This window comes from Fusarium musae, chromosome 8 (genome assembly GCF_019915245.1).
Source record: "Fusarium musae strain F31 chromosome 8, whole genome shotgun sequence".
Taxonomy (NCBI): domain Eukaryota; kingdom Fungi; phylum Ascomycota; class Sordariomycetes; order Hypocreales; family Nectriaceae; genus Fusarium; species Fusarium musae.
The window spans coordinates 1,873,107-1,895,759 of record NC_058394.1 but is presented as its reverse complement, the minus strand read 5'-3'; the positions used below and the strand labels follow the sequence as shown (position 1 = coordinate 1,895,759).

The 22,653-nt window shown below is 48.5% G+C and overlaps 8 protein-coding genes across 8 annotated transcripts; 4 read left to right on the top strand and 4 right to left on the bottom strand.

The window, feature by feature from the left end:
• Positions 1-211: 211 nt before the first annotated feature.
• On the top strand, positions 212-1,528 carry J7337_010854 (uncharacterized protein; the record flags this gene model as incomplete). Its single annotated transcript, XM_044828424.1, has 1 exon — positions 212-1,528. One exon carries the CDS (start codon positions 212-214, stop codon positions 1,526-1,528), a length of 1,317 nt encoding a protein of 438 aa, XP_044676978.1.
• Positions 1,529-1,687: 159 nt separating this feature from the next.
• Positions 1,688-3,883, bottom strand: J7337_010853 (uncharacterized protein; the record flags this gene model as incomplete). Its single annotated transcript, XM_044828423.1, has 1 exon — positions 1,688-3,883. One exon carries the CDS (start codon positions 3,881-3,883, stop codon positions 1,688-1,690), a length of 2,196 nt encoding a protein of 731 aa, XP_044676977.1.
• A 1,266-nt stretch (positions 3,884-5,149) lies between these two features.
• J7337_010852 (uncharacterized protein) lies at positions 5,150-6,898 on the bottom strand (the record flags this gene model as incomplete). The annotated part of the gene is made up of 6 exons (XM_044828422.1): positions 5,150-5,511; positions 5,563-5,656; positions 5,705-6,131; positions 6,180-6,323; positions 6,370-6,750; positions 6,801-6,898. The coding sequence occupies 6 exons, from the start codon at positions 6,896-6,898 to the stop codon at positions 5,150-5,152; spliced, it is 1,506 nt and encodes a 501-aa protein (XP_044676976.1).
• Positions 6,899-7,513: 615 nt separating this feature from the next.
• J7337_010851 (uncharacterized protein) lies at positions 7,514-8,153 on the top strand (the record flags this gene model as incomplete). The annotated part of the gene is made up of 2 exons (XM_044828421.1): positions 7,514-7,519; positions 7,545-8,153. The coding sequence occupies 2 exons, from the start codon at positions 7,514-7,516 to the stop codon at positions 8,151-8,153; spliced, it is 615 nt and encodes a 204-aa protein (XP_044676975.1).
• Positions 8,154-8,267: 114 nt separating this feature from the next.
• On the bottom strand, positions 8,268-10,667 carry J7337_010850 (uncharacterized protein; the record flags this gene model as incomplete). The annotated part of the gene is made up of 3 exons (XM_044828420.1): positions 8,268-9,472; positions 9,523-9,669; positions 9,716-10,667. The coding sequence occupies 3 exons, from the start codon at positions 10,665-10,667 to the stop codon at positions 8,268-8,270; spliced, it is 2,304 nt and encodes a 767-aa protein (XP_044676974.1).
• Positions 10,668-11,178: 511 nt separating this feature from the next.
• Positions 11,179-13,127, top strand: J7337_010849 (uncharacterized protein; the record flags this gene model as incomplete). The annotated part of the gene is made up of 2 exons (XM_044828419.1): positions 11,179-11,238; positions 11,313-13,127. 2 exons carry the CDS (start codon positions 11,179-11,181, stop codon positions 13,125-13,127), a joined length of 1,875 nt encoding a protein of 624 aa, XP_044676973.1.
• Positions 13,128-16,836: 3,709 nt separating this feature from the next.
• J7337_010848 (uncharacterized protein) lies at positions 16,837-17,640 on the bottom strand (the record flags this gene model as incomplete). The annotated part of the gene is made up of 1 exon (XM_044828418.1): positions 16,837-17,640. The coding sequence occupies one exon, from the start codon at positions 17,638-17,640 to the stop codon at positions 16,837-16,839; it is 804 nt and encodes a 267-aa protein (XP_044676972.1).
• A 1,544-nt stretch (positions 17,641-19,184) lies between these two features.
• On the top strand, positions 19,185-19,669 carry J7337_010847 (uncharacterized protein; the record flags this gene model as incomplete). Its single annotated transcript, XM_044828417.1, has 2 exons — positions 19,185-19,294; positions 19,351-19,669. The coding sequence occupies 2 exons, from the start codon at positions 19,185-19,187 to the stop codon at positions 19,667-19,669; spliced, it is 429 nt and encodes a 142-aa protein (XP_044676971.1).
• Positions 19,670-22,653: the final 2,984 nt, after the last annotated feature.

Sequence of the window (22,653 nt, the reverse complement as noted above, 5' to 3'; positions counted from 1 at the left end):
TGAAACTCATCCCATGTCCACGGTTCTACCCCAGCTTCTATGCTGATCCCAAGTGCGGAGAAAATCTGGGGAAGCATGGAGCGGAATTATTGCCGACTCCAGACCAGGATATCGCGATGGACTATTTAAACAAGAGTGGATAATGGTCAAAATCTCTTTCTCATCAGCAGATCAACTTCAACTCCTCATTCTTCTGCCTCTACACTTCGAAATGGCAAATCTCAAATCTCTCATCCTTCTGGCTGCTGTTTCGACGGTACGCGCTACTATCAGCCCTGGTAGTCTCATCACCATCTCTACAGCTGTCGATGCTACCAGTGGCGCTGCTTGGTGGGATCCTCTGGATGAGTATGGCGGCTACGACTGGCTTGCTTATCTGAGGAACCCTCCTGGTGGTGCTATTGCTGATAATAATGTCATGGTTGCGCGTCGCTCTATCTCAGATGGCACTGTCTCTCGCGACTGTGTCAGAGATTCAGACGGAGAGTGCGCTATCTTTGCGGATGATCTTGGACATAACACTCCTAGTATCAGCGTTGATGGCGATGGTTATGTCCATGTTTTCACGAGCATGCACAACGAGCCATGGAAGTACTTCCGCTCATCTCAGCCATACAGCAGCACTCTCGTCAACGTCAGCTCTGATATGCCTGATCAGAGTGTCCTCATCACATACCCTGTTATCAAGCGTGATGCTGACGGAAACCTGTGGCTGATCGTCCGCGGGCAAGCATCAGGCGATGGCTCTGCACGAGGAGGTTACTTCTATAAGTACACGACAAGCACCAAGAAGTGGGCCCGCATTAGTCTCTGGGCGTACAACAAGGGCTACTCCGTGTATCCTGATGACATTGCGTTTTCTTCGGACGGAGATGTTCATGTCCAGTGGGAATGGAGCAAATATCCCGCGTCTGCTGTGCGCCACCAGGGAAGCTATGTCCGCTATCGCCCATCTACCAACTCATTCACCTCTGCCTCTGGATCTACCGTTTCGACACCCATCACCCAAAACACCGCGGATATCGTGTATCAGCCTTTGACTTCAGGCGAGACATACAGTGGCGACATCAACGCATCGCCAGGCCCGGCTTTCCAAAGCGCAAAGATGGCATTGTACGAACGCCCCTCTGGTACCGTTCACATCCAGAGTGCCTACCGCTTCAAGAACTCAACTAGCGGAACATGGCAAGTTCGTCGCGCTACAGCCACATATGGCACTTCAAACCCTTGGACACGTGAGATTCTGTATAGTGATAGTGAGACCAGCGCTGCTATTGGTATCACTCATGACGGAACAACTGCTCGTATTTACTACAGTCGCTCTTCGGCCAGTGCTTTTGTCCTGGAGAATGTTGGCGGGGCTGGCTGGACTAATACTGCTATTGAGCCAGCAGTCGGCAAGAAGGTGCAGCGTCTTCAGGCTTTGATGAGGAGTGATGGAACGGATGTTTTGTACTTGGGGGCGCCGACGAATGTTAACTCGACGACTGGAAGCCTGTATCTTTTGACAGTTGGCGGCAGGACTTAGTAGCACGATGTCCTCATATGAGACACTTGGATGTGATTTAGTGGGGTGGCCATCGCCGGGGTTTTATCTCGTCGCATATTAGTCAATATGACCCTTCACATTTTCAAAGGTATCTTCATTCTATCTTACATGTCCATGTTCTGTTAAAAATGCCAACTACTACTGCCCAGCGCTATACCCATAGTCTCCATCCTCTGGATACTCAACTGGCATCTCAGGAGTGATATTACTAAAGTCTCCATGAAAGTTCAGAATGCTATTCGTGAAAGAATCATCTGGCCTCCCCGTAGCGTTTAACTGGGACGTCGACATATCCTCCACGCCGAGCATCGGGGCTGATAAGTATGTCCAGAAGTTGAGCTCATCGGGTGCGACTGCTACATCTGAAAGATCGAAGAGTGGCCACGTATCGTCTGGCATCATTGATGATATAGTGTTCTGACTCTGAGTTTCGCCAAAGGGCCCTTGTTGAGTGTTTGTTGATGTCCCGAAACCGGCCCAATTGTCGCCCGTGGGTTGTGTCCCGTATTCGGCTGTATGAACTGCTGGTTGGTGTTGAGTCTCGGCATCTATATGAAGACCATACACCTGGTTGGTTCCTCTGTTCCCATGTCCTAGATTTACATCTCGAGGGCTGGAATCTTGCATATTCGTATCGCTTCCAACGGCCAAGTTCCGTTGCGACACGCCATCGGAATCTTGCCTCCGGAGCTGCTGTATGATAGAACGCCTTCGATCCCGCCGAGACTCCTCCGAGTTGTGGTGTATTGGTAATCGGTGCCCTCCTCCTGCTGATCGCATCATATCCTTCTCGACAAGATCGATAGTAGCATCAGCTAATTTGGATAGTGCTTCACGCGCTCTGGCAATTCTTTCCCACCGTGCCCCCAGCTTCTCAAGTATACTCTTCCACTGAAACAAGCAGCTCTTAAACGAGATCCAGTCATCTTTGGCCTTCATTCGCGCCTGAGTATTCTTCCACACGATGAACACGAGGGTAACTCCGCTCATGAATTGAAAATGTAAGTCTATCCAGGTGAAGTCCATTAGACCCTCACTAATACGAAGGTATGAGAGCTGAATAAGGTCCTTTGCAGCTTCGTAGCATGGCAACGTGTCAGAAGTACTCAAGTTCGGGCGAGAGGGCGATGGCCTGTAGAGGATGAGCAGCGCTGTCCGATACCAGTAGCCCCACCAGTTCACGTTGTGACCATCAGAGTCAGTGAGAGTCAGGGCTACTGAGTTCCAGCCTTTCAACCGCTGAGCCATCTCATTAGTCCACTGGGTAAGGTCCGTGTCCTCTCCGCCAGCGCTTGTATCGTCTCGCCGTACTGCATGTAGCTTGTGTACGATCTCACTCTCGAGTCGTTGCAGTGAAAGCCAGTGTAATATCTGTGGTCGCTTATTCGGTACTAGCGACTGTCTCGGCAGATGAATGTCGACGGTAAAGTCGTCAAAGGTGAAGGGCCGACCAAGAAGGATATTGAGTGTCCGATCAAAACTGTATGTTACCCAGAATAGCCTTCGCTTTGTATCTGCTTCACTTATCCTCTCAACTTCTGTGTCGTTACCAGTTGAAGAAATAGCTATTGTGGTTTCTGAGTGATATCCGAGATCAATGCACATCCGCATGCAAAGGCCGGATATATACCAAACTGGCGCGGATGATGAGTCGAGAATCGAGAGAAGCAACAATAGGAGAAGGCATTGAACCGATTTGACATTCTTGGTCTGCATGATCAGACTGATATCCTCAATGGCATTGGCAGTGAAGCCTTTCGATAGTGTCGTACTCTCATTATGATCGTTGGACATGAACATGAGAGAGATGGCAAGTACCATGTTGAGCATGAATCGAGTCCACACCTCGCTAGATCCTGGTCGATTTTGACCGTCTCTGTTATTCTGTCGAGCGTAGAATTCTGCAACGGCCTTGCTAAATTCCTGCTGGTCGAGAATGGGATACTGAACCTGATATTGGCTGAAGAACGTGTCGATGAGGCTATTAGCCGTTTCTCGTGATGGCAAAGCGATTCTGGTACTACTGGTAGCTGGTTCCTTTGGTCCAGTTCGAGCTTCCGTTGTTTCAGATGGCGATTCGAAGTTTGGATAGTTTTGCTGAGCGGACTCAAGAACTGATCGGACCAAGTACATACCTAGACTTGTTTCAGCTCGAGTAACTACTATTAATCGTACATCCATACCGCTTGAGGCTCCAATAAAATGGGCATGCCCCTCATCTCCAACACGAATCAGGTCTTGGGCAGGCTCTTCGTCTGAGCGCAACGTCGAAGTAGGCGGTGACACCTCAGTTGCCGCATCGTCAGCTTCCTGGAGCTGAGACTCCAGTCGCATGAGTTGGGCTTCCAGCTCATGGATGTAGCTTCGAGGATGGACGTCGCCCGAGCGGCCATCTGTGTAATCACATGTCGAGCCTGCGTTTTGGCATGGTTGGCATGCAGGAATCTCTATTTCAAGGTCAGTATAAACGAATCGATGGAGGGAAAATCGCTGAGCATCTCACGTGTATCGCAACGCGCCTTGCGTTTCCGACAACGGTTACACGCGTTTATGGTCTACATCGTTGTAAGTCACAGAAACGCATACATGTAGAGTTGCCATGAGTAGGGAGCTTACAAAGTACGGCGGATCCATCATCCGCTAAACGCGCCATCATTCTGCAAAGAATTGGTACCTGACGCGACTGATTCCCCGTAATGTCTCGCCTGGATCGTGATCAAAGTCGGAGCCGATCGCTTTGAGTAAAAGTGCGGAGTAAAGTTGGCGTGGAATTCATTCCGCTGCGCTAACGAGGCAGCTGATCCTTTGCTCCACAAAGCTCCTCACCCGGTTCATACATACCCTGGAGTGATTTCATGTCTGTTTCCAGCAGACTACTAATTACGCCCTTGACTATATAATACACTATTTATTGTTGAGATAAAATTATCGATTGAGACTCGATATAACACATGGACTAGGGGTAGAGTACAAACCAAATACAGAGATGCACAAAAGCTTGGTACTTTTGATGCCCTGCTAGGTTTATGACTTCCAATCATCACACAAAATGCATACTATATGACCCGTCCTCAAAATACTCTTTTTTCTCATGGTTACTGTGCGTTTCACTTGAGTAGCATTTATATGCTGCTAGCGAGACACAGTTCATGCTGGTACGAAGTGGCTGCCGCTCGTAGCAAAGGCGGAGTGAAGAAGACTAAAAGTTGAGAGACTGACATGAAGGTTTTGCCAGGTTCATTGGTGTATAAAGCCTTTCACGCGACCGATGTTGGCTACTTGTGTAGCGGCAGAAATTGTCTTTGGGCGCCTATAGACATCTTAAAGCCTATTGATATTGACGTTACGAAGTTGATACGTGCCCTGCATGCACAAATATCCCAAGTTAAAAGATGAAGTGAATAGCGGCAAATAGAATGGAGAGGCTAAAGTATATGACCAAGTCGTAACACTAGAATGAAAGCATCAATTATTTGACTATATAGACGTTGCCATAATCTTCCCTACCCACCAGGAATAGCTCCCATACAGTCGAAACTGCTCTGCAAAAGTATTGAAACGAAGCTATCTTTGCAAGCTGCGTCTTCAACAGGAGCTAATTTATACAGACTTATCCCGAACCTCAACTCCCTCCTCCTCAGCACCAAGCATCTGCTTAGGGGTAGCATCCTCCTCGGAATGGATATTGAGGGATCCGAAGTGCGAATCCAGTTCCTCAAGAGTCTTGTTCTTAGTCTCGGGGTAGCAAGCGTAGACAAGAACAGCGGCGAAGACGTTGAAGGCCATGAAGATGAAGTAGACGCGAGGTCCAATGCGAGCGACAGCAACGGGCCAGACTTGGCCAACGATGATCGAACCGAGGGATGAGCCGGAAGAGGAGATGGCGAGACCCTTGGAGCGACAGTTGGCAGGGAAAATCTCGGAGGCGTAGATCCAGGCGCAGGGCCCAAATCCCATACTGTCTGTGCAACTGTCAGCATTTTTCGTTCTTCGGGCGTCATGTGGTAACTTACATCCGACGGTGAAGAAGAAGATGAAGAAGATGTTGACGTAGTTGGCACTTTGGTTGTTCTGTCCGGGATAGGCAGTCTGTAGAGCACCATTAATCTGGAACATGTTAGCAGCTGTGACGAGACTGGTTTTGTATCAACTCACCATCAAGCAGAAGGCCATGATGATAGCACCAATTCCAAGAGAATGTCTTCGACCCAGCTTATCAATGAAGAACATGGCGGCAACTGTGCAAAGAACCTGAACAGTTCCGTCGATACCAGAAGCAAGCAGACTCAATTCCTCAGAGGTACCAGCAGCGATAAAGTTGGTGGGGAGATAGTATCGGATACCGGCAGCACCACTCATCTGCTGGAGGAAAGCGAGGGACCAAGCGCGCCAGAGTCGAGACCAGAGAGGCTTCTGCTGAATGAACACACGGGCTGAGGTGATGGAGTTCTCTTGATGCCAGAGAATATTGGCGCGGATCTCGTCGAGTTCTGGCTGGATTTCGGTGGCAGTGAGGCCACGGAGTTTGCAGAGGGACTCGCTTGCGGCTTCGACTTGGTCTGTTTCAACGAGCCATCGGGGGCTGATAAAAGTTAGCGGGAAGCGTGAAGGACAATCATGATAGACATACCTCTCAGGAATGAACAAGACACCTCCGAGGAAGAGAAGAGCAGGGATGAACTGCATGGCGGTGGAGAGGCGCCATTCAAGATCGATACCATTACCGTAGTCCCAGAACGAGTAGCCATAGCCAACCCAGAAAGCCATAGAGATACTGCATCAATTAGCACCATACTGGTTTGACTCGACGGTTTACTTACCCAGAGACAATTCCAACTTGGTTGGCAGCAACGTAGAGACCACGATGCTTAGCTGGCGAGATCTCACTGAGATATAGCGGGACAGCAGTGGACACAATACCTGTTCCAACACCAGCGATGATTCGTCCGATAACCATCATGGCCAGGTGAACAGCACCAGTCTGAATTGCAGCTCCAACGCAGAGGAGGCAGACACCACCGAAACCAGCCCATCGTCGACCGTACTTGTTGTTGATGGGACCCGCGAGGAGGGTGAAAGAGGCGAATTGACCAGCGGAGAAGATAGCAGTAATGAGACCCTTCTCACTGGACGACGGGTGGTCGAGGGCTTTATTGAAGCCAGGGGAGACATAGATGGTGCTCAGAATACCGATATCATATCTGCGACCTGTGAGCCTTCGGTCAATGCGTGTCGGAAAGTCTCAACCTACCCCCAGAAGATGGAACCCATCGAAATGACAAAGATACTAAAGATGAGCCAGCCGCTCATCTTGCCCTGCGCAGGCACGGCACCCAACTCGGTAGTCATCTTGATAACAAACAGTCAGAGATAGTAATTGTTTAACAAGTTGTGAGAACTCAAGTGTTCGTGCTGTTGAGTTTCCCCGCAAGAAAGTCTGGGGAAGGCATACTTTTTAATCTTTTGTCAAATGGCTCTAAATCTGGGGTAGCGAAGTCGGGTTCTGGATGGAAACAGGGATTTCATGGTATGATTCCGCGTTGCGGGGTGCGCTAAAGCTAGAGACGGAGCCTCCGCTTGTTTCTCCTCACTCACGACGGTGGTTCCGTCTGGGGCTCTTGGTTGCAGCTATTCCGTTTTATGATAAGTTCGAAAGTCTGGTTTATAATGGACTGACTATTAGATGCAGGTTCAAGTCTAACGATTTACGAAAAATACTGATTATCACTTGACCCGATTCCCTGCCATGACTGTCAACGGCACCTACGGGGATTCCCCGTCTCTCGGCGAACTTAAGCATATCTCGTCGACTCGCTTAACTCCCAGCCTCAGCATCCATTCATTCTCTATTCTTACAAACCATGAGTTCAGTCGGGGCTTCCGTCCCAGTCAACACCTGACACTGCAATTCCCGCCTGATCTAGACCCTGTATCGGGACCCCAGAATTTCTCAGACCAGGAAAGATGTCTGTCTTTCACTCCTTTCCATTTACAGTATGCAGAGGATGGAACCATTGAGAGCATCTCTCTCATGGCCCGTAATGGCCGCGTTACCGGGCTGTTGGGACTCCCCAGACCGCATGGACCATTGGTTGCTAAGATTGTTGAGGTCGGTGGCGGATTTCCCTCTGAGATCATAGAGCAAGCCGCCCAAGCATTGTGCATTGCTGGCGGTACTGGTATCGCACCATTCATTGCTATGGCGGCGGCGCAAAACTGCAGCCGCAGTACCAATGACCTAAAGCCTAGTCTCATCTGCAGTATCCGTGGAGATGACTTTGGAGTCATAGAGTATCTCTGGAACCACGAGATGCTCTACCCGCGAGACTGGCATGTGATTCGCATTTTTGTGACGCCTGGAGAAGAAACTGGTGGGATGGCTTCCGGCAAGCCACAGAGCTGGTGGCATCAGCGCTTTAAGGAGCTCTTACGTGACCATAGCGACAGTGACATTTTCCGTCTTGGGAGAATGGAGAAAGAAGGCTTGGAGGATTTTAATAAAGATACAGATGGACCAGTGCTCTTTTGTGGGAGCAAGCAATTGGAGTGGCAAGTCAAAATGTGGTTTCTTGGAAAGAAAGACATCCATTGTACGGAGAGATAGATAAGAATCTTAGCTATTTTACTTCTATGAATTATCGAGTACTATTCAAATGACTAATGAGTTTTCATAAAAGAAATAAATGCACGCATAACACTAATTACCGGTTATATGTATCTATTCGTACACCCGGACTTCGAAAATACCACCAAATGCATTCTCATCGCCATTCAGCTCCAGGACCTCAATACCAAGCTCCTTCACCGTCCTGCTCGCCTCGAGAACAACCTCTCGGCGCGACAAGTGATTCTCATCCTCAACATACAGCTCTAGCTCTCCGCTAGAGAGGTCCAGCACACGCCACTTTTTGACACAGAAGGGTATAGTCCTCTCTGGGTGACCTCTCAACACTGACTCGAGAGCATGATCATAGTCTGTGTCAAAGTGAACGACAACCTTGTTGACCTTGATTGGTGTATCCCAACCGATCTTGAGAATCCTCCTACCAGAGGAGTCAGCACGAGGAACCCAGCAGTTGGCTCTCTTGGTCGGCCGAGGAACGCCATTGCGGATGTTCTCGACCCCCCAAGCCTTCAGAGGTGGATCCAGTGTCAACGCTAGGTTGTGGCCCATGGGCCTTCGAACTGGTGTCCAGCGTTCGAACTCATCAACTCCAACATCACTAGGAGGGCTCTGAGTGCATTCGTGCTCGACAGTCATAAGTGCTGATACACGTGTCTTGGTGGTGCAGAGTGCTACAGAATCGTTCTGGAAGAAAGAGAGGAAGACGTATTGAGTCTGAGGGTTCTCAACCTTGAAGTCGATAACGAGATCGTTCTGTCCTGGAACCAGGGAAAACTTGGTCTCAGCCAGGATGACCTCGGGCGTGTAGTTGTAAGGCTTCTGAGACCCTCGAAGCTGAACCGTCAACACAGTGTCTTCGACTGACATGGCCGTGACGGAGAAGGTAGGAACAGGTCCTTGTGAGAGGGGGAGCATCTGCGCAAGACTTTGGACTAGGACCTTTGGTGGCCCATCAGCTGGGAGCTGCGATAACTCAAACGATGATCCCTCAATCTTGGAGGCTGAACGAACAAGATCTTCAGAGTCGTTGAGCTTATAACCAGGGATGAATTGACCAAAACGCATGAGCTCTCGCTGGAAGTTCTTCATGTTACTCTTGACAAGTAATTCCATGGGATCAACGCTCTGCTTCTTACAGAGAGAAGCAGCGATACCCAAAGCGTTGGCGTTAGCTCCGCACGTTGCCATGACACGGGTAGATGCGAAGGCGACGTGGGATGCTGATATGATGCGGCCTCCGTACATGAGATTGGGAATCTCGGAGCAGACCATTGAGGAGAATGGTATTTGGTAGACACCTGTTGCAGTTAGTAAAACGAAGACCTGAGCATACAATGGATGAACTTACCCTTTGAGTGCCACTGAGTGCAGCCGTCGACTTCGGAGAAGACACCATCAGCGGGATGCAGATCGAGAGACCAGCCACCAAATGACACAGCATCGGAGTGATAGCGCTGCTCAACAATGTCCTGCTGCACCATAATAGTAGGACCGACTGTCAAGATTAGCTTTGTTCGCAGATAATGTATAGAGGAACTCACTGAAGCGTCTACTCTCCCTCTTTCCTGGGATAGTCCCAACCCACTCAAGCGTCAGATTCTCCGCCTCGGGAAACCTCCCCGAATTCTTGAAATAATCCCAAACTCCATAAACAACCTTCCAAAGTTCCCACTTGATCTGCTCCGTATCATGGATAGTATCAAGTCTACCACCATACTCAATCCACCAGAGATTGCAGCCCATCTCCTTGGTGCTGAAGCTCTTGAAGCGAGGAATTTCTCCTTCGACATCTTTGAGAGCGTAGGCTGGTGCGATGTACTTGACAGGCTTGCCGGTGTCTTTGGTGTAGAAGTAGATGGAGTGGCCCAGAAGATGGCCGTACTCGGAAGATGGCGCGAAGAGCTCGTTGAACTCATCGCGCTTTTCGGCGCCGATTCTGAAGGGGGCGCCGGCGAGGAACGAGAGTGTGCCGTCGCCGGTGCAGTCGATGAATTGTTGAGATTGGATGGTGTATTTGAGAGAAGATTGTGAGTTGAATGCGCTGACAGAGCTAATGCGATCTCCGTCCTTGTCGCAGCCAACAAGTGCTGTGTTCAGAAACAGTTGGATATTTGACTCCAATCTCACTTTCTCTAGAAGAATCGTATCAAGAATCAGAGGATTACCCTCAGGATTTCGGTACAGATTCTCGAGTAAGATCTCATCAACAAGACCGCCCTCTCTCGCATAGCGATTGTTGTTGAACATATGCGATGTAGCTCCAAGGATCCATAATCGGACCTCACTAGAAGCATTGCCTCCAAGAACAGGTCTATCCTGGATGAGAATGACTGACACGCCATTTCTCGCGGCAGCAATGGCAGCGATTGTACCAGCGAAGCCTCCACCGCAAACACAGAGGTCTGAGTTCAGTGTGCGGAGCTGAAAGTCGCGGCTCTGAGTTGCTGGCTCGCGACGGAGGACAGGGTCGTGGGATATCCTTGCAGGGGCCATGGTAGCGAAGTCTGAGTGCTAACTAACTGGCTAGTGGAGTGTTGTAATATGTGTTGAAGTCAAGCTAGGATGATGAGAATGGGTAAATTACATGCTATGAAATAGTCTCTTTTATTACTCGCAACCGCAAAGCCTGATGATCACTCCGATGCAGCCGCCTGCAATAATTCGCTAGTCAATCTTACGAGCAACATCAACGGAACCGCCGTTTAGCTCGTTGTCTTGCCACTAACACTTTTGCGGTGGTTCCGTCTGATATTCCACTTTTTCCCCGCAAGCTAACCCGGAGACTCATGAAGGAGCCGCCTGTGTTCGGTTATTCGATGCTCAGCTGAAGCCGTTCAATGAAGAAATTGGCCCTCGTGATATTTACCTGAGCTCGATTGAACATCTGTTGGTGGCATTGGTTATCCAGCCCCGGATGCTCTTAGGCGAGTGCCGACGATTTGGCACCCAATAAGCTGCAGAGCCCACTTACCACTCTGTACAGCCATGAGCGAAACTGGGGAACATGCCCAAGGGCGACCACTACGGAATGTCACCCTACGAGTATCGCAAATCTTTTCAGCCTGTACATTTTGTAAAGCTCGGAAGATCAAGGTACGTGGATCCTCATGACCTCGGGCCAAAACTCATTCTTTGTAGTGCAACGGGGCAACTCCAGCATGCGGTGGATGCGTCAAGTTTGGCCGACAAGCAACATGTTCTCTCTCAACGGAATCGCCAAATCGCGGACGAGACTATCCAACTTATCTTCGACAAAAGATTGAAGCTGCCCAACAACGCCTCAGTCAGCACAACGCTAGACAGAACAATGATACTTCACCGTCAGATACTGAGCGGTCCAACCGGAATGAATCGGCAGAGACTCATCAACGATCTATCATCGATTCACTCATCGCAGACATCGGGGCGCTTCCTATCATAGCATGTTCATATCCATCAGCGGCAGAAGGTCCGACGCTATCTTCGCTTGTGTTAGCAACTGCAAGCACCAACCAACTCTCATCAGCCCTGCGATTAACCCAAGCCAATGAGGTTGCACCATGTTTACCGAAAGAGTCAACTGCCTTGGGCCTGGCAAAACACTATTTTGATCAGGTCTACCCACGAATACCTTTCTTCTCTATCCAAGGTTTCTGGGTGCAGTTCGAGCATGTCTTCTCTGGCGTAGATCCTCCCCGCGAACGCGGACAAGATGGCCCACCACAAGATCCAGCGAGTGTTCTAACACCGAGTCAAGATGATCTTGACCGCTCATCGATAAGCCATGGATACAGCTACTTCACTGTTCTGTTGGTTTTGGGTATATCTGCGTCGAGTCTATCACGAAGTGCTGATAGTGTGATATCAACGCAAGCCCAGAGACTATTTCGTACAGCATTGACGTTCCGCGAATCGGCAATTTTACCAAACACTATCATTGGTGTCCAGTCGATCTTATTCTTGATACAATTCGCTACTCTCAACCCATCATTGCTCGACGCATGGTATCTTATCGGTGTCGGCATGCGCATGTGCGTTGACCTTGGACTCCATCAGGATCCGCAGCCTCCCGACTCAGTCGCCACGAGTCTCTTGGAGACACGACGCCGTCTTTGGTGGAGCATGTATTCTTTCGACCGGTCCATGAGTTTGGGGTGTGGACGACCAACCGAGATATCTGACTGCGCTATCAACGTATCCCTGCCTACGTTCAAAATTGAGACGGCAGCAACAGCTGTCGAAGTTCACGGCTACCTACAGCGCTATCGTGCACTACAGATCCAATCAGAGATTTACAATCGCCTGAACAAATCTCCAGAATCTGAAACAGGTGATGCGCAGTCAGTTTATGAACAACTGAGCAAGAAGTTGGGTGATTGGAAAGACTCAAGTTCCCAGCTACCGAACAAGACACTTATCGAGAGTGAATGGTTGATGGGCCGTATGCTCCTTTTAAGACCCTGTAGATTGTTACCTCGACGGTCACATGATGAGCTTGGTGAACTATGGCAAGCAGCTGTTGGGTTCATTGCGATATATCGCCGACTGGTGGAGTCCAACTCAATATTCTACGTGCAAATTGCCTGCGAGAAGATTTACTGGACTGGCCTTATGGCATTCTACAGCTACTGGCAACTCCGTACCAGCACCGCGGGCGATGCTAATTCCATGCGGCGTCTGGATATTTGGATGATTGTCAAAGACGTCATGTTCATCCTTCGAGCGTTAAGTGAGCGATGGGACCAGGGCAAACTTCTATGTGGGCGATTTGATGAAGTGAGCACTCATATTCTTGAGGTATCAGAAATTCATGCGGGAGATGGCACAACGGCTGCATTGCCTCTTGAGTTACAGAACTTAGAACAGTATACGAGCTTGACTGTCGTTTGGGCGTCGGGTGACAAAGTGGATCAGAGTAATGAACATGCGCTGGACACAAACGAGCTCCGGCATTTAGTGTCTGAGATGTTATAATCATGATGATGGAATTAATGGATTTACCTCTGTTCCTACATCCTTAAGAGCAGCGATGTACTCAGGCGACTGTCAAGAAGCAGTGACGTGACACTCGAAAGGTTCCAATGCGTCAGCGGGTTTTCATCAGACATGAAAGTGCATTGTCCAAAGTTCCATTCATCGAATTGATTCTACCTTGTTTTATGAGTGAACTATGCATCAATCCTGGAGCCGATGAGCGTTACCAATCATGACTATGGGATCATCTCGGCACAACAGCCGGCGTTATATGCAACGTATGTGAGGCCGCTTACTATACCCCTGGTAAAACGCCCGAATAGGAATTTGTTGCTCAGCTAGTAAATTCAATGACTGGAAGAGCTACTCGGTTGAGTTTATCATTCCATAAGCGTCGGCGTTTTCTTTGATTGGTCTTTTTAGGCAGACTTTTTCATGAAGACCATGTCGGGCCTCATCGACCAAAGACAAAGAGGAGGACCCAAACTCAGCAGGTTCATTATGACGTCCCAGTAAGGGTTTTATGTGACATAAATCACAAAAGGAAGGTGCAAATGGTACCTTTTGAATTGAAATCAGCGTCCGCGATGCCGAGTTCCGGGTCGTTCCAAGGCATCATGATTCTGAGTTGAGATATGCTTGAAGGGTCCATTTTAGACTACTAGTGTAGTTCTCGTGGTCCAAATCACACATAAAAGCTCGCTCCTTTGCATGATAAACGTCTTCCCATTCCTAAGTCATTCAGTCCGCTTGTTTATCTCAGTCAACAGCAGCAAATTCAATCTTCCATCCGAATCTTCACCTACCTCAAGGCAGTATATGCTCAACACTAAGCACCCCCAAACTCTAATATTTTTCAGCACCACAACGGCCAGTGAGACCGAATCAGTCAATACAAGTGACGCGACGATAATTCCTTCAGATACCAATACATCCCTCAAGCCCAGCACAGTGATCGCCTAATACTTTCACTTCATCTACTGTCCTCGAAGCTCCAGTTGATTGCTGCTCAGTTGATATGGTGCTCTCCATGACAGGTATGCAAGTTGTTGGCTCCTCGCTGGTGGTCTTACCAATGGCGGTTGTCTCCTCTCCCTCTTCATTAGCCTACAAAAAATCTGGATAAAGTATTTTAGATTCTAAATCCCCACGTTAGGTATATGCCTTCTCTCCGCTTCTCGTTAAACAAGTTGTATCATAAGCATAACCAGACTTCCCTTATTCATTGGTCTATCGTTCCTATCATATCTCTCTGGCAACTACTAGACAAGCTCAACCGTTTTGCTGTCCCGAACATTGGCCCAATACTGTTCATACGGAAGACAAAGCACACCAATTCGCTTATACTGATCTACTTCTCCACCATGGTCTGTGGCCTCCAGGATCAGCGCGGCCCCGATCACTCTCTTTTCTTCGGGTGTCCACATTGACGGGAGCAGCTTCGCTACCAAGATGCAAATGTAACTCCGATTAATGGCTCCCAAGAAGTTGGTATAATCCAAGTATGCAATACGATCCTCTGGCTTCCTAATGCCATGCGCAGCTTCGCTCTTGATTGTGTTGCCTTGCCTGTCATAAGCATGGGGCCCAAAAACAAAATCCAAGTTCAGACCGTAGAGGTTGAATGACTTGACAGGACCATGAATAGTTACACTCCCTCCGAGAATCTGGCCAGATGTCTGAGGTCCGTTTGTTCTAACCGACCACGACTTCACTTGAAGGGTTAAATACTTTTCTTTGTAGTAAGTCATGATTGGCAGAAATATGATCGGATGAGTAGGGGAGGCCCAACACCACGAGGGTCGGTTTGTTCCACGCAACGGGTCAGCTTCAGGCTCTTGACCTCCCCAGCCTATCCAAAGCAGTCCCTGGGGGATAGAAGACCCCCAAATGCCTGCTATGTAATCTTGTGGAAAACGACTTTGGATTCTCTTCGCGATACCGGACAGCGCAGGGAGCCTGTCTCTATAAAAAGAGAAGTTTGTTCCAGAATAAACCTCGACAAATTGGTACCATAGCGTTACAAGATCATCATTCTGCTGATTATCCAGGTTTCTAAAAACCGAAACGAACTCTTCGTTTCTGTAACCGTAAACTTTGGGCTCTTGGCTATTGGGGTTCGCCTCTGTAGTTTTAAGTTCACAGCATTCCCACAGCAAACAGCTGCCGCCGAAATGGAGTATTCTTTTTGATAGGACTCGTTCTTGGATAACCCATCCTCTGGTAAGAAGCGGAAAATTCTGAATACTCAGCTCCCAGGAAGGGGACGCTGGATGAACTTCAAGGTGTGACGTGCTGCCGGAGATCTTGTTGATTGTGAGCGTCACGGGTCGCGGATCGAATTCAAGGGCAGGCCTGTCGAGGAATAGTCCTTGCTGGGATGACATGGCACCGCTGGCTGCGATGGTCAAGGTGGCGTTTTCGTAGTATTGTCCGAACCTCGCTGCCTCATAAGACCAGTCGATTTTGTGCTGCTGGTCATCTGGTCCTTCACTCTGTAAAATGCACAAAGCATCGACCCACAGATACCTATATCCCAACTTTCTTGTGAAGATGATCGCATTTCGTACGGTCTTTGCAAGGTCATCCCATGGTAGAATTTCTGTCATCTCCACCAGATTGGATGCCGTCGTTTTGGCGAAATTGTGGCCTGATCCCCATGCATAGCTCAAAGCAAGATACTCAATATCGAATGAGTGGTTTGTGATCACTATCTTTGGGGAAACTGCCCCATCACTGGAGCCAACGTCGATGAGTCTTGTCGGTATCGTCTTGATTGGGTCGAAACCCTCAGGCTGTATCCTACATTTCTCATGGTTCGCTGAACAGCTGTGTATCCACCTGCTGGCCAATGCAACAGCCTTCTCAATGCCCTCGGCTGATGATAAGTCTGCTATTGATCTTGCATTGCGCAAGATCGGTTCTACAATTCCTGCTCCTTGATCCCCATCCGTGACAAGTGGCAGGGGGTGCCATTGACTGTGGTCTATGTCTGTTCCAATACCGCACCAAACCTCTGGCTCTTTTGGATCTTGTCCTTCAGCTATAACCGTTTTGTAATGACGGAGAACCTTGTATACCGAAAGATGAATAGCCAAAGTCTCAGTCCAATCGGATTTTGAAACTTGATAACAAAAGGACTGGAATATGATTTGGCATAGAGGACAGCCGTTCTGTGCTGATTCTTTGAGCTTGTAGACATTTGGTGCAATTGTGCGACGGGGAATCGACTCTTTAACATCAATGTCAGCAAACTCTTTTGCGAATTGCTTGCAGGTATCACACAGAGAGTCGGTCATTCTGCGTATCTGATAGTAATAAAGTCGAGCCTTTTTGTTCAGCAATCAAAGCTGAAATTCGAACTTGACTGGCTTGAAATACCCCTCCAAAAAGCCTACTCACGCTAGCCACGTGATGATCGCTGACACGACATGCCCGCTTACTATCGAAATGAAGCGCTTGGGGCTGTGCTGTTAGGCGAACTGATAAAAAGGCAATGTCGAAATAGAAAAACTAATTCAGTTAGACTGGCGACTGGCTAGGGTGCCACATGTTCATTGAGAGAAAAGTGGCCTTGCCCGCTCAAGGCCGAGATGCCCTACCGAAGTCTAGAGCAAATGACAAAATTGGGCTTCAATTTCTAGGTAGAGCTATTCCTCAGATTACCTATAACGGCTCTTTTGAAGTAGGCGCTCTGCCAGAAAGTCTCCTAGGGAGTTGGTGTTCGATTGGACAGAAACCACTGTTCAGCAAATTTGACAGCCTGGGGTAAAGAAAACAAATGGCAGTTTGCTGCACCGATTTGACCTTTCGTCACACCATTTTGCTTAACAAAATCCTTTCCCAGTTCCAAAAAGTCTTCCTCATTGACACTGACGTCTGATACAGTCGCCCATTCTCTAGTTCCGTTGACTGCAACTGCGAATGAGATATCAGCCTTTGGTGAGTTAACTCTGTACTCTGCAAGATGAAAGCAAGTGCAGCGATCGAACCCAACGCCGATGAGTAAAACTTTGGCGTTCAGCTCTTCCAAACGAGCTAGGGGACTCTTTTCCCCCAGCATGCTATCCACCTCATGTCCGTGTGTGATGAACTCCGCCTTTGCACCAATTGCAGCAAATGAAGTATGAGGGTGCGTACTTCTCACTGCACCTGGCCATGTTCTCACTGTCTCGGCCAATACACCCATGTGTTCACTTCGAGTTGTTTGGGGATTGAATGCAGGCCTGGTTTCGCGAATAGACTGCCACCATTCTTTTGGCACAGGTGGGTTGACCCAATTCGATGGATCTGAGTTGCTGCTGGTGTGTGTTGGAACAACGAGGGTTCCTTCGGGTGTAAGGATATCGAGCAGAGCTTGGGCAAGAGCTTCAGCTCCGCCGTTGATCCATCCTATGCTCTTAAGGGAGCAGTGGACCAGGACCGTATCTTGTGGTTTCAGGCCGAGGTTTCGCAGGTCCCGAGTAAGAGATGGCCTGGTGCATAAAGGTCCGGTCAGAGGTGGTGGCGTCATAGTGAACAGAGAGTTGAGTGAAGTTGTAGATTATCGAATATACACAGGGAAAAGGGAGACAAATAGCTAAATCCATTGAATAAATGGCTGGAGGCCAAGTTATGTAAAATGTGTGCGCTAGCCTCGTTGTGTTCCCCCGCTAACTTAACTCATCTGGACAAATTGTTCGCCGTCTGAGTCACTGTAAGCTATTGCGAAAAGCCTAGACGAAACGGCAAGACAACACAACTTTTCATAGTGGCGCTGATATAAATCGAGAATGTTTTCTTTCGCTGGATTTCTTGTGATTAAGGTCTTGGCTGCAATTGGGATTGACGGGTCATTCTGGAATGTGAGCACAACCTGATTATTTATTGGAAAAGATGGGAATCGAACCACGGATCTAATGAGAGTATGCCTGAGGCTAGCTATGAGAACCTAACCTGAATACGGCTAGTGCAGATTAATTCTGAGAAAGTGGATTGGATTGTGTCCCTCGAGTGTACCCACTTCTGGAACGAGCCCAAACGAGCTCTAGGGTAGCTATTCTTCAAATATCCGTAGGTTGTTATCCTTTTATCTCATCAGATTAGAAATGTCGGTGAGTAAAGCTGGATCTAAAAACTAAGAATGTTAGTATAATTCCTTTTACTCTAAGAGCGAGACTGTGAGATCCATCAAGAAGTGGTGAATGAAAAGATTGTCGGTCACTGTCGCCCGAGACCCCAAACGACATCTAGAGGTTACAATATCATAGTGATCACTCGATGTCTTGACCTGGAAATAGCAGAGTTTCGGGTCAGTGACGCGCTATGATCCGTTCGTTTCGTAGCAATTGCAACGTCGCAATGAAACATTTCCATTGCCGAGCCATTTCGTGACGCGCATTGAAGACAAACCTCGTATTGAAATGACGATCATCCGAGTTCCGTTGTACCAATGCTCGCCTGAAATTACTTTCAACACAAAGCAAATATCATCTATAACTCGGCCGAGAGATATTATCGACGTCATTGCGTTCCTGTCAAAGCGTATTCTCCATGACATCACTGGACTCTCTAGAACCTCGGTCACGAAGTCTTCACCAAAAGTGGCTAAGCCCAACGGGTTAAAATTGGTAGCTATTTATATCACAGGACCCTGAAATCTTGCGAATTCTTAGGCCTGGGCCCTTCTGGACGCAAATCGAGGCTATTGAGGCGCTGTGTTCAATTGAGACAGGACCATGAAAAATAGCCTAAATAAGGTGATGACCTGGCGGAAGGGCCATGCATTCAAAATGCCGAGTTCCGGACGGCACGTAGAATACGAGATTTGGGGATCGTGACCCTCAAGTTCCCCACAAACAGCAAGACTTCTGGGCGGAAATGTGAGGGATCGGCGAATGAGGCGATCGACATGCGCTCCAGCATTTTCTGGGGACAATCGCAATACAAAAAGGGAGGGTTTCCTCAATGGGAGCTCATTCTTCATCTCAGTAACAACTCAACCTGACTACCATTCAACACTACAATTCCTCTCTCAACATCAACAAAACACCAACCCTTTTCTTCAAAACCACCAAAATGAAGTTCTTCACTACCGCTCTTCTCTCCGCTGCCGCGGTCTCTGGCTACTCCGTCTACGAGGTCAAGGACTTCACCGCCAGCTGCGTCCCTCACAGCACCTTCTGCAAGTCAGTACTGTCCCTTCTACTCATACGAAAAACAGTTGCTAACATAGTATTTCCAGCTATGAGTTCAAGGTGATCCAGTCTGGAAGCATGGAGACCTGGAAGACCCCCGTCCACTGCTCCGCCCACGTCCAGTCCGCCAACTATCTCCTCCCTGACGTCAAGGACGCCAAGTGTGAGGACTCTTCTCGCACCTTCTCCGTCAAGCGCAGCAAGAAGGGCTTGACCTTCTCTGTCTCTCAGCCTGTCAGCCCCATCAGCAACACTGTTGGAAAGCACTTCATTCCCAACAAGCAGCTCTGGCAGTCTAAGGAGCCCAACGCTGAGATCCAAGCCTACAAGGGCCCTAAGGACTTCGAGCTCAACTCTACCGACTAAACGGGATTTGGATGTTGTTGATTTGGAAATTACTTCTTTTTCTCTTTTGAAGGACGCAGGCGTGTTAATCGTATTTGAACTATATTTTAGACTAGACTATTAGGTATATCTCTAAGCACCAAAATTTCGCTTCTCACTATAGGCCTCCGAAGAATGTGTCATTTAAACTGTGTATAGCCCCAGGGAAGGGAAACAGCAGACTGACTCAGCGGTTTTTGAGGTCAGTCATTCTGCTGTTTTGCCTCAACCCGGGAGCAACCGTCCATTCTATGCAGCTGCACTCTCTAACGCCTAAGGTCCATATCATCCTCGATCGACAGAAACCTTTCGCGATTGTCACGTAGTAAAACCATAAAAGGAAAGCCGGAAGTTATGTTCTGTCAAGCGTACTTCAGGGGCATACGCGGCACTGCCAGGAGTCACCTCCCATGATAACTTCGTCCAATCATTGATCCATGTCTTGTTATTGTCGACGAAAATATCCTAGGAACTGCCTTTGGGATACATGATGACGAACACTGCCCACATGGCTAAGCTTCGTCATGCTGGGTTCGCGGCATGGTCGGGTTAGGATCCTGGGCTTCCGATGATGCCGAAGCCAATGATCTGCCCGCCCTTGTCTGAGAGACTCGAAGTCATCGAAAGTACTTTTAAACTTTGCAACGTCTTTGAAGTTTCCAATTGTTGTTTTGTATACGAAGATGGGATGATATGTTTGTAGGAATCAGGATGCGTTGCACCTCAAATTTGGATTCTCATTGCCGAGTACTCCTTGATGAGACTGCCTAAGCGTCGATCCTTAATGGTTACAATATGAATCGGATACTGTCTCTCCTCGTGCCTCGCTCGTATATGTTCAGCTGAACTATCTTCCTTCCTTCCAACAGTAGATTGCTGCAATACTGTCAGATTATCGGGACTCATCTCCTTCTGTAAAGCTAAGGAAACCAAGTATGTCAAGTAGTAGTACCCACCCTGGACACTGAGGCCCTTAGCTGCTAGGTATAATAATATGCCGCGGTTCTCCTCACGAAACTATGGCGCGATTGGGATAATGCACGATGAACCTTCTTGTTGGCCTCTGGTGCCAAGGTGTTACCATCGCGGGAGATGAGAAACTCGCACAGATTCATCACAAAGGTGTGGTATTGGAGACTATTCTGTTAGTGTTCCTGATGAACGACGGTATGCGCATTGAGTGATGAGGAGGTGCCAACCGGGGCTGCAAAGACAGTGATTTACAATGAGGGGAAGGAAGGTGATATAACAAACTGAAGTTGAAGCTCAACTGGGTATACTATACGAGTAGGCTGAAGGGAAGATGGCAGTTTTGATAACCACTCTTGGTATCGATCCAAAAGCCCCAAAAGCCCTCTAGAAGATGCTAGTCAGATGCTCTATTTTGGGGCGGGTATTGTGGTTGAGAGTTTCAATTCGTAGAGAGAACTCAGTCAGACAAACCTTGAGCTTCCATCGAAGACATGTTGTATACGGGATTCAATACCATCGCAGCTTGGAGTGTAGTGATGCTGGGCTCTTTCTCCAGTTCGAGTTCCCAAAGTCTTCGAGATTCAGCCAAGAAACGATATCGTAGGCTTTCTGAATTCCAGTATTCCAAACGGCTTGCTGTGTCAGCACAGAAACTCGAACTTAGCATGAGGACGTTCCTCGATGACGAAGGTAAAACGCGGGACTGACACAAGACTCAGCTAACACAGAATTTACCAGCAGTGATGAACAAAACTCTTGAGAGCCGTTCATCATATCTTCTAGGAAATAGTCTTTATGAAAGAAGGGAAGGGATTGATGCTCTTGACGGAGGTAAGACCGAATCATGTTTCTCATCATCTCGTCATCGGTCAATACATTGGTCCACCCCGAAGGCTTTATCAGGATGAATCGGGGGTCTGTGACTTCAGCAGCGCTGTACGGTTCCAGATATTATGGCCTGAAGCGATCGTGCAGTTCGATTGTACTACTTGTACATGGCGAGCTCTCCATGAATGTAGCTTCGTATACCAACGAGTGGAAGTATATATTGTCTGGCACTTGTAGTCTCCTCGGTATGCGGAATGCAGGGGGAAAGCTATGGCGGAACCTTGTCTCGGGAGCAAGGTGCAGTTGAAGGAGTAAATCTCCAGCACGAAGGTGGCGCAGTATGGTACTAGGATCTTCTCCGGCTCGTATACGCCTCATGATTGTCATAGCGTCTTTCTCGTCGCGGTCGCGCATAGCTTCAAAAAGCTGTTGGAGATCAAACTCGGACGAACCTCCGTCCTCCAACTGCTTTGGAAGCTCGTCGTGCTTTCTCTTGATGGCCGAAACGCGTGTCTCTGTAGGCTTGGCCAGGTACACACATTCCGCTCGACGATTGGTGCATGCCAAACATTTGGGCCGGAGGCCATTGCACTGGATTTTGCTTAGCGGCTGACTATTCTGCAAAGATACTAGATGCAATATTTATCTTCCGACGACGGCAAGACTCGCATGCAACACTAGTCACTTTCCGCTTTGGGATATCCACCCTCGGTGGCGGTGCAAACACGGGTGCCTTATCACGCGATACTAATGGTCGATAGATTCTACGGTTGTTGTCCTGGTCCATGGCATCGCTTGCTTGTGGTTAGTAAATAGGCGATACACGCGTCCGTGGTGGCGTCTCCGCCCCTTCGTATGGGTTCTTCCGTTATGAGTAATAATGGTGCTAAAAATATGTCATAGGCCCATTTGAGCCACCAATCAAATACGCCAAAGCCATTCCTTGGCCAGTGAATCTTCAACCACGAGTCATATGCCGTGGAGCTAGCACCAACGAATGATGCCGTCGGCTCTCGGCCAAACCGCGAACCCGGGCCGACGCCGAGTCTTGTTACTTCGTACAAGTTGTCCTTTACTTGATAATTTGCAAACGGCAGCGATAAGGTTGAGGTGAAAAGAGACCTCTGGCCCAGGGGCACAAGGGTAAAGAACACGAATAAACACAT